This window comes from Poecilia formosa, unplaced genomic scaffold (genome assembly GCF_000485575.1).
Source record: "Poecilia formosa unplaced genomic scaffold, Poecilia_formosa-5.1.2 Scaffold34, whole genome shotgun sequence".
Taxonomy (NCBI): Eukaryota; Metazoa; Chordata; class Actinopteri; order Cyprinodontiformes; family Poeciliidae; genus Poecilia; species Poecilia formosa.
In genome coordinates this window covers 501386-517722 of record NW_006799973.1, presented here as the reverse complement: position 1 = coordinate 517722, position 16337 = coordinate 501386, and the positions used below count along the sequence as shown (strand labels likewise).

Sequence of the window (16337 nt, the reverse complement as noted above, 5' to 3'; positions counted from 1 at the left end):
ATGTCCATTCATTTAATGAAAAGTGGCCTAGATATAAAAATAAACTTGAAAGAACAATAAAGTTGTAAAATCATCAGTTATGTATGTATTGTTATTATTCATTGTTAATAACGCCCAAAACCACATAGTCACTTTTTATTGCTTTATGTTAAAACCACAAACACATGCATTTATTTACATTTTAGTAACAGAACATGGAAAAGTAGTGCAAAAGAGACATGATTTTCAAGAATTTTTACAAATAAAAATTTGAAAAGTGCTCTGTGTATTTACATTCAGACTTCATTACTCTGGAGTCCAGTGTGAAAGAGCACATCAGACGGGTTTAGGAGAAGTTAAAACAGATTTATAGAATAAAATAATAATCCAAGGTTTGTACATCTCACAGAGCTCTGTTCAAACCTACCAAGACATGGACAACCTCTAAAGAGCAATTATTTTTGCTTTATTGTTATTTTGAATATCATATGGTGTTTTAGAACAAAAATACCTTTTAAAGAGAGGTAATGTAAACATGTACTGAATTGAAGCATCCCATATTTTAGAAATTGAATTAAAAATTTGTAATTTTCATCATAATAGTGAATCACATAGTGAAAAAATACATTTTTCACTATGAGAAAAATGTATTGCTTTTATAATTAGCACCATTCTGTTTATGGATGACCAAAACTGACATAATTTAAATTAAAAGAAGTTGTTGGTCCTCCATATCTGTAATGGAAGTTTTAAGCAAATAAAGCATAAAAAAAGGTAGAATTTGCTTTTTTATAAGCTTCGTATTTTAAAACATTCATTAAATCTTTATCACTTTGGGCCACGGTTCTGAAGAGCCCCGTGTGATTTCAAACTGCAGGTTACGTGGAAAACAATGACTGCTCAAATCTGCTTAGAGTTCATTGGGGAGCGGAGAGAAGGAAGACATAGGAAGTCCTGTTTGCAGCTTCCAATAGGCTGTTGGGGACACAGCAAACATGTGGAAGAAGGTGCTCTGGTTAGATAAGACCAAAACTGAACTTTCTGACCCACAAGTAAAAGACTGTGTGTGGAGGAAAACTGCACATTTTGCATTTCAAACATTTCCTTGTGAAACGTTGTGGTGGACCCATCATGCTGTGGGTGAACTTTTCTTCAGCTGGAAAGTAAAATTCAGAGTTGTTGGGAAAGTGGATGGAGCTAAATGGGAGACAATTCTGGAATAAAACTTGTTAGAAGCTGCAGACGACATGAAACTGGGGTGGAGGTTAAACTTCCAGCAGGATAAAAATCTCTTAATACAGCCAGAGTCACGTTGGAATTGATTAGATGTACTCATGTGTTAGAGTGGCCCAGTCAAAGTTCAGATCTAAAACAAACTCAGAGTGAGTTCACTCTTCACTCAATCTGACTTAGACTTCTCCAAAATCTACTGAACAGCTCTTGATTTAGCTGCAAGACTGATGCATTTTTGCATTTTTTTTCTTTTACTTCACTCTTTGTAAATACATACCCGGATATAAAATTTAACAGTATTTCCTTCTTCTTTTTTTTTTTTTTCAAAACAGTACTCAACATTCCTAAAAAATACTAATTTGATTAAAATATTAATTCATACTTTTTGCACCCATTTGAAGCTGCATGTTGCTAAATTAACCTGCACTGTGTGTGAATATGTTATTTAAATTAAAACATCCAAAAGATCCAAAATAAAATATTTGGGAGAGGAGGAACTCGGTGTCAGTGGGTTCCCCACATCTCTTAAACACAAATATGCAGACTGTGATTAGGCAACACAGGCTTAGCAAACACATTTAATTACACTGTGAAATATTACGAAGGACTGGAGCAAAAATAAACTGCAATTATGTTGACATTCATGGAATTCAAGTCGAAGACGTCGAGGTTTTAACACGGCCACACCTAGTTGACTACATGTTTTTAAAGGGTGGCTGCTTCATATTTAGTTAGCTGTACCCTTTAGCCAAAATGTTTTTTGGAGTACTGAGAAGAAGATGTGGAAGTGGGCCAACATTTTGAGAGGTTTTATTTGTCTATTGTCTTGTGCTTTCAAGCTTCCTTCCATGGGTTAAAGAAACAAAAATCCCAGGTATTCAGACAATGGTACTGGGTGTTGAGTCACTGTTTGTTGGATCCTGTGGCAAACACTCAGCATACTTGTGTGATGATGTAGTCGACAAGACAACATCAACCAGTCAGTCATTCACACTTTGTCAGTCACTGTGAAACAGGCAGGAAATTAAACGAAAGCTGCTCCACTGAAATCAGACAGCGCTGCTCCCACAGAGGGCATTTATAATAGTAATTATACATATATACTTACATACTCAACACACGATAACAAATGCAGAGCTTAGGGATCTGATGGTAGGAATATTTCTTTGTTGGATTTGGCAGAAATTAAGACAAGTATTTCTGCAGCTACATTTGGCATTAGGAGTTATAAATGACTTGAAGGTTTTGGAGGATTAGTGTGGGAGAGACTCTGGCAGGAAATGACTCCCCTCCCTGTGACACACACACACACACACACACACACACACACACACACGCACGCACGCACGCACGCACACACACACACACACACACACACACACACACACACACACACACACACACATCCTGCAGCTGCACATGCTCCACAGGAAGGCCATGAGGGAGAAGAGCGCTAAGATCTACAGAGCTTTAAACAACTGGCTCTTCTCACTGTCATTCAAAAGCCTTCAGTTATTCCATATCTTAATATTTACATCCCACTGTTTTTAAGTGCAGCTGATAGTTCTTGGGCCTTTTCGTTGTCTTTTTTTTAATATTGACAGATTTTGTTGTTCAGTTATTATAATAATAATGACATTTACTTACAAATACATTTTACTCTGACTTGATAGATTTCTTCTTCCTTTGTCTCTTTTTCTTTTTTCACTTTATTATTGTGCATTCTTGATGTTATTAGAGTTTCATTTATTCATTCGCTTTTGAATTTTAAGTTTTTTCATTCTTGTTAATCTGGTATTTGGAAAAACAGGTTTCAAATATGAATTTCTGAGAAGTATAAACTTAAATTATATGTTAACTAAGACACAAACAATTCTCTCCTCCAACAGTAATAAAGAGTTAGAAGAGAACCAGGACTGGCGACTGACCATGGGAGGTCAAAGTTTAAGAGCAGAAAGTACAGGTCTTTGTCCTTTTTCTACTTCCTGTTTGAGGGAAAGTATGTGTATGCAGGCTAGTCATTCGTGAAACACAAAGTTTAAACTACGTTTTTACCATAGATGAACTTACTTTGGACAGTCGCCACTAAAAGCATTTTTATTATACCATTAGTTACCCCTATAAACGATTTCCACATAAAAATATTAATTAAGCACTTTACTAATCCTCAAAAACAGTTAAATGGAAGACATAAGGCACGTTTCATACACTACTACAGAGTCAATATTTTGCAAAAAAACAAAAACAAAAAAAAACAGTTTAAAACTTTAATTCACCTTAACTGTGGCTCATATAGTCTTCAGAGATTTCATAGCTAATGGTTTATTAACTGTTTATTAATCATTTTGAATGTGAGACTGACTGACTTTTCAGTTTTATTTATTCACATAGATTTCCCGATTAGATTGGTCCAGATTTATCTTCTCCAGATTTATACATCAGATCATTTTCAATTATGTTCACACCTTAGTTGTTACCATAAAGATAAGGTCTTTATCAAATTCCTGCCATGGTTCTTGCTTCAAAACTCTCTACAAGAAACAACAGAGGCTAGGATGAGGCATACACATAGAAGCTGACCCAACAAGTGGAGCCATAACACTTGTAAGAAGTACCTGATCTTTTATGCTTTTCATAATTTCCTACTCATTTCATTCACCTTTTCCTTCATAGCACAAACTGGAAATTTGTTAAATAAATAAATAAATAAATAAATAATAATAAATAAAGAGGAAAATGATCAGCATTATTTAGGGAATAAGTGTCTAGAATGTGTTGCTATTATGTACAAGTTCACATCAATACTGATTTAAATGCAGGGTGTGTTACTGTTTTTATACATCTTTGTGCCACTTTTAACTATCAAATATGATTTAAATCAGTATGAATGTATTTGAAAATGTTTAAAACCAACGTTTTTCTTTGTTTTCCCACAAATAGTTGGGCTTTTTGGTCAAATTTAAACGGATTGGACCAAAAGATCATCAAGCTTTCTCTATGTTTTAGCAGTAGTTTAATTATTTTCTCATTCTGCTGGGAGCTCACTCATTTACATTGTAAGTTTAACAGTGATGGTAAATTTGTTGCAAAACAATACTTTGAAAAGTAAAAACTTTTGTCATTAAATTTGTTAATTTAGCTCAGGTTTGAGGTTATAAAACTTCAAATGTGGATTTTAATTTGACAGTCGAAATTCAGTTGAAAATACCTGATAAAAAATGTAAATATAAACGTGTGATAATTGGACTGAAGTTTACCCCTGCTGCGCCAAGGTTTGCGGCACAAAAATATCCAACACAGTGGTTTAAATGTTAACTGAAACAATCTTCCCAATATTTGTCGTATAGGTAAGCTATTTACATAATTCAAAATAAAGTGGACAGCATTATTGACAACAGAAAAGAGAAAATATAGATATATAAAAGTACAGTCTCGCTTTATTATACTGTAAATCTAATGCTTTGTTTTCCTTTCCAACACTGAACTTTCAGGTGAGTCACTGACTAACTGAGACGGGACATATTTGGCTAAGTATACCCTGCGCCTGTCTGCTAAGGCATAACCAAGTCGCTTTATTTTGTTTTATGGGCAAAACAAGTAACAGATACCTTTTCAAAGAAAACATAAACTCTAAACTTGGTTGGCTAAGGGGGACGGGAAGCAGGACTTTATATGAGCGCATTTCGTGTCGCAGTTCTCCCTGTAAGACACTACGCTGGGGGAAATAAACAAAAGGAGGCCGTTGGGCGACTTGGCCAGTTTAACTTATCTGCCATTTTGTAGCTCTGTAGTTTGCTCAGACCGAGCTGTTCGTCAACGCAGAAGGAACAGATACACGAATGTCTGCTTGTTTTCTTTTAATTTACCTCTTGTGTTAGGGTGTATTAACGTTTATTTTCTTTGTATAGGTAATTGTATTCACGATCAACTGATTGTCCCCACTGTAATTTACATTTCAGGTTGGATTTTTAGTGTTGTTTACCTTCTGAGGGATTTTAGAGGAGCTAAGGCTAACGGCGTTAGCCTCGGTTTTCTGGTTAGCTCTCTGAAGCTAACGGCTAATCTGTAGTGAAATGGCGGCCAACACGGCTCAGGCGACCGCTACAACCAACTGGTAGGTCACACTCTTAAAGCGAGAATGTTAATTTAGTTCATGTAAATGTCGTTTGATGAATATACATCATGTCTTTAATGTGTTTCGTTTTATTTCAATACCGGTGATGGCATTAGGTTTATGCCCCGCATATAGGAAATTTGCTGGGTTGTGTGTAGGCCGTTGATACGGCTAACGGAAGCGAAATAACTGTAGCACTAGCTACAGTTATTTCGCTAAAATGTAACTTAAAAAATGCAATGCATTAAATGTTCTGTATCTGACAGTGTGATAATAGGTCAAACATATGCTGGGTTAATTACGGAGAAACTCGATGCTTGTCAGTGTGTTTAAAAATGAAAAGTTGGATACATCCCCAACAAAAATATGAAAATAAAAACGTATTTTTTGTTTCCATAAATTCTAGGATGTTGCATTTCTCGAAAAATGAGGTGACAACAACTAGAAAGCAGATGTGTACCGTAATCTAGTCCACGTTTGAAGAGATTAAATATCGTAGCTTTTGAGCTGGGCCAGTCCTAATGTATTGCTGATGCAAATACTGAAATTACCCTTTATTGAACTCTGATTAATGAATTCACAAGCTAGGTTTAATATATTGTGCTTTTAGTGTAGAATAATCTGGTCCAGGTTTAAGGTGTTTTACTCAAATTTTTATACTAAAGCAGATTAAAAACGCTCAAGGCAGTGAAAATATTGCCCTTTAACAATTTCCTGAATCCTGATGTTAGATTCCCAAGCCAAAGTGTCAAACGACTTGTGCAAAAATGTAATTTTGATTACTGTAGAGCAAGATACCAATGAAAAATAAGATGCCAAAGAAGTCTCCCTTGTGCTTGCATAAAACAGAGTGAATCAAACCATACCAGTGTATATTGCTAACTGGAGTTGAGGGAAAACACAGAATTGGATTAGGACGCGTTTAAGCTATGAACAGGAATTGTACACCCTGATTTGGTTCATAAAATGCAGCTGCAGTCACTAATAGTTGTATACCTACAGGAACCTGCTGAAAGTTCATTTGTATAAGTTAAAAGCTAAAATACTTTAAGAATTTCTTAAAACATTTAAGTCAAATTCACAGCTTCATCATGAACTATGTTTATTTTAGAATTAAAATGATCACTGGTAGATGACGTCTTATGATTTGCCTTTAATTTTTTATCTTTTTTATCATCTTTGCTATAAAATATGTATGTTGTACTTTTATGCCTTTTTATGACTCTCTTAAAAGCTGCTAGATTTCAATGGTGTATCTGAATAAAATCCATATTTTGTTGATGTCAAGCTCCAGTCCTCGAGGGCCAGGTTCCTGCAATTTTAAGATTAATCTCCACATCAGCACAGCTGAATCACAAGATTAAGTCATTGACAGGACTATGCAGAACTTGAGTGGATGAGGGACATCCCAGAGTTGCAGGTCACTGGCCCTCCAGAACTGGAGTTATTCATCTCCTGATTTATAACTAGCTCCTGACCTGACATGTTTGGGTAAACCCTCATCTGTGGGGTTATTTATTATGTTATGAAGACATTTTGAGACTTTGTTGTCCTGATCCAGTTAGTTTTTGAATTCTAGCAAAAATATCTGGCAAACTCATCCCAAGTATTTATATCTTTGTTGATGGCAGGTCCTATGGCCCTGCTGCAGATGGCCATGTTCATGAAAATCCAGAATGGGAAAAAGCACGACAAGCACTTGCGTCAATCAACAAGACTTCTAAGAATTCACAAGATAACAGAAACACGGCCGAGGTTTGTGCTTCATCTCTGTTGCATCTTACCTGTTTCACACTGGAGAATTTATGAACCTGTGGCTGTACTAAATCTTGAGAGGCTTAATCATTGGTTGCTTTAATTTCAAGCCCAGAATTGTTAATGATGCACAGTGGCAATACTTTAAAGAGTTGCTATGATTGCAATCACTTTTTAGTTGTTTTTTTTGTTTCACATGCAAGATTTACTTTAAGGTGTAAATCGGGCCTCATGTATTTGGCAAGTGATGTGCAATTAAGATGCTCATTATCATGGAAAAAAGTTAAGAATTTATATTTATTTTGACAGTTATGTCCAATTGATTAAGTCTACAAAACCTCAAAGTTAATCATCATTTTTCATTGTTGGTTCTGAAAGGGCATAATTTAAATCAATATATTTTATTATTGTGTACAGTGTAGCTATGCATTTTATGACAATGATTGAATGGTTTTAAATACTTTTTTATTGTCTATTTTGTCAGCATTCCAAAAGAAAAAAATCAAATTTAAGTCCATATTGCCCCTCCTTAATGTTAAGAGACATTAAATCAAATGGTTGCATCTGTCACTGTGTAATTTACAGCCTTTGTCACTTCTGATCATTAAATATCGATCCACTCTCAACTGCAGTTAAAGACATTACCGCAAATATGTCTTAATTAAGCTGTTCAGTATTTGTCCTTTGGGTTTTGCAAAAGCATCTTGTAGTTTACTTTCATTGATTTCTGTTCATATTAAATGCTTGTTTATTATTATTACAAAAAGATTTTGTTGTGTCGGTAATTTTAGGCAGGCCAGTTTCAGGCAGCAGACTCTGCTGCTCTTCAGCAGCAGCAGTACTATCCATGGTACCAGCAAACTCAGCAGCATTATCCTGGATACACATACCCCTACAACTACTACTACCCCATGGGACCTGTGAGTACAGAGGAAATGAATTGCTCGTAGATTGTGTTTAGCAGGCTTATTTTGTACCAACAAATTGGTGTATTCTATTTTTTATGTGTCTATAATCAGAGTAATGGGAAACAGTTTTTCTAATGGCTTGTAGTTTTGTTAAAACACTTGGCTCAATAAAATACTGAAATAGACTTTTACTTTTACACTGTTACCATTAAATAAAAGAAGCGAAGTTAGCCATTTGCCTGTTAGTATCTGCCAAACTCCCCATTTTTGTGGGGAGATTGTGACATACGACTTTTAATCTTTTGCTCTGACGGTGCTGATCAGTGAAAGGGGAACCGATATGTACCTGGACACAATTATGGTGCAACGGGTTGAATTTGTTTTTATCCAAAGCTGTACATCCTACAGTGCTATTTTAAATATACAGTGTCGGGCTACACTTAATTAAAAAAAAAAGTGCAACTGTGATATTATTGTGATTGCATAACTGCATCTAGTACAGGGGTGGGCAACTCCAGGGCTCGAGGGCCGGTCTCCTGCAACTTTTATATGCATCTCTACTTCAACACACCTGAGTCAAATAATGAGGTCGTTAGCAGGACTCTGGAGAACTTGACTGCACTTAGGAGGTGATTCAACTGTTGGATTCAAGTGTGTTGGACCATGGAGACATCTAAGAGCTGCAGGACACCGGCCCTCGAGGACCAGGATTGCCCACCCCTTATCTAGTAGCTTGTCATTTATTGCACCATTAAACTCTTCAGAATCAATGATCATGTTTCACAGCTTGATAAGATTTGATTGTTTAGTTGAAACGATACTTCTGGTCTTCAGTAAAATAACAACCGACAAAAATATGTCAGAGTTTCTGTTGTTCTTTTCTCTCTTTCAGTATGGCGCTCCATACCCACCAAATCAGTACGGTGTACCTCAAGGAGCATATCCAGGAACTCCAACTTCTAATGGACAGGTATAGAGTGTATTTTTCTTTGAAGTAAAACTTTAAATTACTTTCAGATGATGAGTTGTGGTAGTGACTGTTCTGGAATCAACAAACACAAATACGGATCTTCTGACAAAGCAGTCAAGATATGATTCAATTCATAAATTAAAATAGAAACAAGTGGATTTTTCTTTTGTTTTTGTTATCGTTGTTGTTGCTTGATGCACAGTTGTGTGGAAGTTTTCCTGATTCTACTGTTTCGTTTTCACAGCCTCCCCCTGTGCCTGGAATGGAAGACCAGACCCCAAACTACTCCCAACCACAGCCCCCTCCACCCGCCACCCCCCAGCCTCCCCAGAGCCCAACCACCTCAGAGAATCCCCCGCCCCCGCCACCCTCACCTATCCCCCCTCCCCCCAATTCCCAGTACGCCCCGCCTGCTTCGCAAAACTCTTACAGCACCAACAATAGCATGTCATACCCGCCCAGTGACCCCAACCAAATGCAAGTGTACAATCACTCCCAGGGCAGACCAAACTATGGCCAGAGTTTCCAGGCCCCGAACTCCTACCAGCCTTCTCAGAATAATTCCCAGCAGCAACAGCTGCAGAGTCAGTACTCACCTGGGCTGGGCCGCGGAGAGGCCAATAAAAACCAAAAACCAGGACAGCAGATCTGGCACCGCATGAAACGTGAGCTTTTCCTTTTCTCACATTACAGCTTCCCCATCGTTAGTTTTTATGTTGCTTTCTTGGAAGGAAAACGGAGATAATTGTTTGCCTTAAATGTTTTTGCTCTCACAGAGGCACCAGGATCGGCACCGGTTAAATTTAATATTTCCAAGAGGCCCTATCAGGTTCAGTGTTCCCCAGTCTCCAGTCAGGCTTTCCAACCAGGTGAGCAGCCCACTGGGTTAAATCAGGCTCCTTCCTCACCAGCTACTGCCAGCACTGCTCCCGGCGCGGCCCAGACGAGGTCAGACCTGCTTCACTGGTTCTTTTAACAACCAGTTGAACTGGTAGTGACCTTAAATTCCTCTCCAGGCCCCAGGACTGGCCCCAAGCGATGAAAGAGTATGTGCAACGCTGTTTCACCGCCTGCGAAACGGAGGAAGACAAGGATCGTACCGAGAAGGTGTTAAAGGAAGTCCTCCAGGAGCGGCTGAAGGACGGTTCCGCCTACACAATTGACTGGACCCATGAGCCATTACCAGAGTGAGTTAGTTCTGGTTTTGAACACCGAGATTGTTAGTGGAGGCTAATTACTGCCAGGAAGATGTTGGTTTTATTTTCTTTTAGGCTCTGACCAGTCTTGTGAGTTAATTGCTCTCTTTAAGGAGGTGTTGTCATAGCCAAGGATCAGTAGAGTTTTGTCTGAAGCTGGCCTTTTGTTTTCCACAGATTAAAGGTAAAGCAGTCTCGTTGGGAAGCTGTCCCACCCCAAAGAACATCAGATAACTCCATGATACGTGGAGGAAGTACAATGGGGGCTGCTTCCAGGGGCAGAGGAATTGGCCACAGGTTAGGTAACTACAGGAACATTTTTTCTCAAAGGAGTCCGTCGTCTAGTTCATCGCGATCCTCCTCCCGCTCTCCTTCACCGTCACACGGCCGACACAGAGATCGAAGCAACCAAAGACACAGGCGCAGGTAAGATTCAAGTCTTACCTGCTTTGAATACTTGAAGTTTCCTGTCTGCTGATTGCTAAGATGTCTGATGTCTACCGGCCTTTCCAGTGATTCTGGCTCCCAGTCAGACAGCAGCATGTCCAGCGACCTGCAGCCTCAGCTGTCAAGACGCGGACAGAAAGGCGGACGCGGTCGCGGTAACGACAGGGACAGGGGACGTGGAGAGAGAGGCAGAGGAAGAGGAGGAAAGGCCAACAGAGGAAGACGGTAAGATGAACATCTCTAGAATCTACTAGTCTTTGATTTATTTATCATTCCTGTTTTTAAGTGGTGAATAAATATGATATTTGGGGCTCTGCTTTGTAAAGCTTTACCATCTGATACCAATTTTCTCTTTAAGATCTATAATTAGCAGCCCTTCCTACTGTGTGTTCAAGAGTTGTTTAGTTATGAGCATGAATTGCTGTAACTACTGTAGTGTAGTTACGCCACTTTGACAAAACGTTTGTTAGGCACAAATTGACATCCTGTGGTAAACCTCTGCTTTCCTTTCTTCTGTAATGACATCCACACTGAAGAGTGTTGTCGTTAGTAAAAATGTAGTTGTGTATAGAGATTTTGTTCACTGATGGGACAAATAATGAGGTTTTAATCTGGGGCGGTCAAGCTGAAAAGCACTAGCCGGTCTCTCAGTGGATCTCTAATTTGCTTTTGTCTTACAAAAGCTTTATATTTTAAAACGTTTCTTTTAGGAACATGGATGATTCAAATGCAACTGTTGGAAAAAAGAGGAAAGGGGGAAGCGCTGGAATGGATTTCCATGACCCAAACAGGGAAGCTAAGAAGCAGAGCAGAGCAGCTCGTTTTCAGAAGCAGCTCCGCTCTGAGCCGCTGGTTCTCTCCATCAACTCCCTGGATCTGCCTGATGGAACCCAGGAGAGCCTCAGCTGGGAGGACTGCCCCATCGTGGGCTCATGTCAGGACATCACCAAGCCCTACCTGAGGCTCACCTGCGCCCCCGACCCTTCCACTGTCCGCCCCGTGCAGGTATGTGGTTCAGAAGATGCAAACACAAATTCCCCTCTCAGGATTTACCCATAGATTGGAGAGTTTGTAGTTTTTGGTCTATAGTAGTTTCATTTATGTTTACTTGAAAATTGATTCCACTGAGACTAACACATTTCTACATAACTTCACATCATGTTTAAACTAGTGGGGTTTTTTTTCCAATGTCTGACCTCGAAGAAAAGAAGTAGTACGGAGCTTTTTTTTCTTCATGAAAAGCTCCTTGCTGCATTCGGTTGTATTTCTTCTGCATCTTCGACCTGTTCTTTTAAAATGACAGATTTAAACGTTGACAACGTTTGCAGCCTTCAGAGACTAAAGATCTCACCTTTGAACTGTTTCTATTCTTGTCTTCTGTCAGGTGCTCAGGAAGTCCCTGCTGGCTGTAAAGGCCCACTGGAAAACTAACCAGGACTACGCTTATGCATGTGAGCAGATGAAGTCCATACGACAGGACCTCACGGTGCGTTCAGTTAGCCTGCTGTCATTTTAGTCTTAAAATTTAAAACAGAAAAAAATATCAGCTAAAAAAATAACTTTTGATACTGTGTCCCTGCCAGGTCCAGGGCATTCGGACTGACTTCACAGTGGAAGTGTACGAGTGTCACGCACGCATCGCCCTTGAAAAAGTGAGATTTCTTTTGTGTATGCACTTATTTTTTTGGTGTGTTTTCTAAGCTCATCTTATTGCTGATTGGACTCTTAGGGAGATCATGAGGAGTTCAACCAGTGCCAGACTCAGCTGAAGGCCTTGTACAAAGATAATCCCTCAGAGAATATTGGCGAGTTTACAGCTTATAGACTGCTGTATTACATGTTTACTAAAAACTCTGGAGGTAAGCTTGCTTCTTTTGTGTCATAATTGGTCTAAAAGAGGCAGCATTTTTCGGCGTTTTCATGTCGGCCACTTTCCCTCCAGATCAGATCACCGAGCTGGTGTACTTGACTCCGGCTCTGCGGTCGGATGAGTGTGTGGCTCATTCTCTTGCGCTCCGTGCCGCCTGGGCGCTGGGGAACTACCATCGTTTCTTTAAGCTCTACCGGGAAGCGCCACGCATGGCTTCATATCTCATTGACAAGTTTGTAGAACGAGAGAGAAAGCTCGCTCTTCGGGCCATAGTCAAAACGTGAGTTATGCTCCTGAAATCAGGGTTTTCATTGACTGTAAATCATAATGATGGAAGTTACAAAAATGAACACTTTAAATGCACCACTCAGCGAGTTTGACTTTTTTTTTAATATTGTTATTTATATGGCTTCGCCCGAGTATTTCACACTGTTTAGCTGACATGTCTTCCTCTCTCTCTCCTTCTCTGTTCACAGATTCAGACCCGACCTTCCTGTTGAATATGTGCAGAAAACTCTGGGCTTTCCGTGTTTAGACTCCTGTATGGCCTTTTTAACTGGGCTAGGCGTTTCATTCGCCCCCTCCGACCCCAAAAAGATAGACTGCAAAGCCAGTACAGCCTGCTTGGCTGCTTCTTGAGGGAGGGATAGAGGGAAGCGGTAGGGTGACCTTGTTGAGGGAGACAGAGGGATCACCATAGATCCTTACTTTCTTTGCAAAGCCCTTCAGAGTGTAGAAGCAGGCAGTAGTATCCATATAGATACTCACTAGTACACTCACTCTTTACACATCCAATCAAGAGATTACCTTGTCTTAGAAAACAGCAGATTAATAATAAAAGAAGAAGCAAACACACTAATCGGGTTGAACAACAGAGGGGACAGTTTTATACGTGGGTTTAGATCATCTAAGCATTCACATCTAGATCAGGGACCCTCATGGATCCTTTCCCTCTCCCCTCACAGATTTTAGTGCTAACAGTGTTCTGTTATGTTTTTCCTTCCTCAAGTCAACAGCTTAAAGACCCGAAGATCCAAGTCTCAAACGGCTCCCCGTCAAGTCGTTCTCTGCCCTCTGGAGCCTGCAGAACCGCCCCGGTGCGGCTGGTTGCTTGCAAAGACTGTGAGAAGATGGCGGTTCTTTCTCAGGAAGAAGAGCTGGTGGTTTGTATGTTCCCGTCCGGGGTCCCGTCCGCCTGTGGCGTCGACCTGAAAGAAAAGGACTGAATCGCTGCTCCTGAGCTTCTCCTCGGATGGGTTCTAACACGGCAGCGCTGCAACCAAGTCCCAGTTTGAGGAGCATTGACTTTATTTCTCATGAGCGCTCATCAAGATTAAGAAGCGGATCCGATCGACCACTGGATGAGGTTCTGCTTCCCTTGGCGTCAGGTAAAAGGTCCTGCCGGCGTCTGGAATCCAGCACGTCTCCGTTCTGCCAGACCTCAGCGACGAGGCCTTTCTGCATCCATCGGGACGTTTTAGCAGCCGTTGTTCTACAGAAACGCCGCTACGGAGAATCTGCATCCTGACAGGGTCCGCCAAGGAGAACCGACTGGTTTGTATGCTGCTCTGTGTCTGCAACGCTGGTAAGAAAGAGGAACTTCTGGAAGGAGCTGGATGGTGGCACAGCCGAGGCGTCTTCGCTCTTTGGTTTTGTTTTCTTCTTCTTTGGACAGCAGTATTGGCTTTTCTTTCATAGAATGGCAGAAGAATTATGAAATGTGTCAGGGTTCAGGGAGAATTCACAGATAGATTTTTTGCACAATAAGGGTTCCAATTATTTAGTAATGTCAAAAAAAAAATTAAAAAAAATTGCAGCACACGTGCACTCTACTGTCTGAGAAGTGCATCACGTAGTTTGCAAAATAAGTTTTAAACAGATGTGGACAGTAATTTAAGAGTTCAGTGAACCAAGTGCAGATTAGTACTTTTGCCAAAACTCATTGTTTCTATGAAATTTGTAAAATAAAAGTTTCAACTAATTAAAAAGTTTAAAAACTTAAACTGTAAATGGAAGATCTGTCTAATTGGATGTTTTTCACTTTGTCATGAAATGTTCAGCAATATTTAGGGAGCTTTATATTTATATATTTTGTGTTTTTTTTTACCATCCAGAGTGCCAGTAGTTAGTTCTGGTGATGGAGAACTTTGAAGTTCTAATTGGGTAAAGCTTTGTCTCATTATTGTGGTAAATGGACCCCAGACCCAAACATCAGATGTCTTTTGCTGTTTGTCACATGATTCTGAAGCTCGTCTCTCCTGCTCTCCTACATGGGAAACTTCCGCTCAGTATTATTGATTATGGAATGATCAGAGCAGACGTTAACCTCGGTGTATTAGACTTGTACTGCAGCAGGGGTAGATGCGGGCTTGTTGTACAAGCTCGATAAGAAAAATATTGTAAATATTGTCATATTTGGATTTTTTTTTTTTTTTTTTTAATTTAAACAGTTTTGTTGTTTTACTCCTGGGTAAGTTTGAGAGTTCCTTTATTTTCACAAATGATTTATGCAACTTGCTTTCAGATGTGTGTGGGGTGTTTGGTGGTTGTGCTGCACGTTGTGGCGATTTTTACTGCAGTGGATAAGAAATCAAAATGCTACGCTCCAAGATGTGTGGGAAATCAGTAACAAGTGAATGGGTCGCAGTAATTTGATCGTTGTTACTACAGATATTTTTGACAATGATTTCAACTTGTCTTTTCTTTCCCCCTTCATCCACCCTCTCCTCTGCCCCCCTCTACCCATCCCTCCCCCTCCTCCTGTTCCCACGCACCGCCACGCCTCTCGTTCTTCAGCTCGTAGCGCTGCTGCTGCTGCTGCATTGCAGGAGCACACGGAGTGAGGAAGTGGGTGCACCTCCTCCAGAAGGCTGCCGGAGAGAGTGAAGCTGTGAGCAAGTCCTGATTTGACCTGCCCACACAGCAGCCATGCAGCTGGTTGAAAACAAGGGAGCCTCTCCGATCGAAATGTATAAACATGCCCTGCTGCTGATGTGGTTCTTTGCTGCTAATCCACATATTTAAGATGTTGGGTTTTGGTTTTAAAGATGATGACCTGTGAATGATCCTGATCCGATGGTTTCTGTTTGTCCAGGTGCATTTGCTCTGTTTGCTTAATCTGTGTACAATTATTGGTTTAATTTTCCTTTTTTCTTTTTTGTTTTGTAAGGTTGAAAGAGTTAAGTTTGAAGTCCAATTGAGATCCCTTATCTAAATGTGTCTGGACATGCAGAACGTTGATTTCTAAGTTTAGGTTTCTGAAATGTGCTCATAGGATAAGAAACGACTTTCATCTGTAACGCTTGATGTAAAGTTTCTACACAGGTTTCACTTGTGCAGATCTAAGGCTCAGTCTAAAGAGAATCCATCCCTTGATGACTAACTGAACACATTTTCATTTATTTTTTTTCCTAGTCAGTCATGTTCATGTTTTCATTTTTTTTCTTTTTTGCTCTTTTGTTACTGTATTCCTTCATGAACTCCTTAACACATTTTCATTTATTTTTTTTTCTAGTCAGTCATGTTCATGTTTTCATTTTTTTTCTTTTTTGCTCTTTTGTTACTGTATTCCTTCATGAACTCCTTACTTGATCCTTGACACAAAGATCTCTTCTCCCTCTTGCTTAGTTTTTCATTTTCTTCCATTTCTTCCCAGCTGGTCCGTTTAGATTTATTTCCTTCCTTTCACTCTTTTTCCTCACCCCTGCATGAAACTCTCTCCTCACTGAACGTCTAACCAGTATGTCTCTCGTCATTCTTCTCCCTTTTTTTATGTCGAATTTGTTTGTGAGCATTTGCTGTGTGCAACTTGTCACCCTGACTAGTAAGTATTGTATGACATCTGCAGTGCTTTGATAGTTTATGT

At 39.7% G+C, this 16337-nt stretch overlaps 1 protein-coding gene across 1 annotated transcript; it reads left to right on the top strand.

Annotated features, from left to right (window-relative positions):
- Positions 1 to 4985: 4985 nt before the first annotated feature.
- On the top strand, positions 4986 to 14472 carry leng8 (leukocyte receptor cluster (LRC) member 8). The gene is made up of 15 exons (XM_007549993.2): positions 4986 to 5326; positions 6958 to 7081; positions 7873 to 8001; positions 8882 to 8959; positions 9204 to 9624; positions 9736 to 9907; positions 9976 to 10146; positions 10333 to 10581; positions 10669 to 10827; positions 11313 to 11607; positions 11987 to 12088; positions 12186 to 12254; positions 12332 to 12461; positions 12545 to 12752; positions 12949 to 14472. The coding sequence occupies exons 1-15, from the start codon at positions 5286 to 5288 to the stop codon at positions 13109 to 13111; spliced, it is 2511 nt and encodes an 836-aa protein (XP_007550055.1). The 5' UTR covers positions 4986 to 5285; the 3' UTR covers positions 13112 to 14472.
- The last annotated feature ends 1865 nt before the right edge of the window (positions 14473 to 16337 follow it).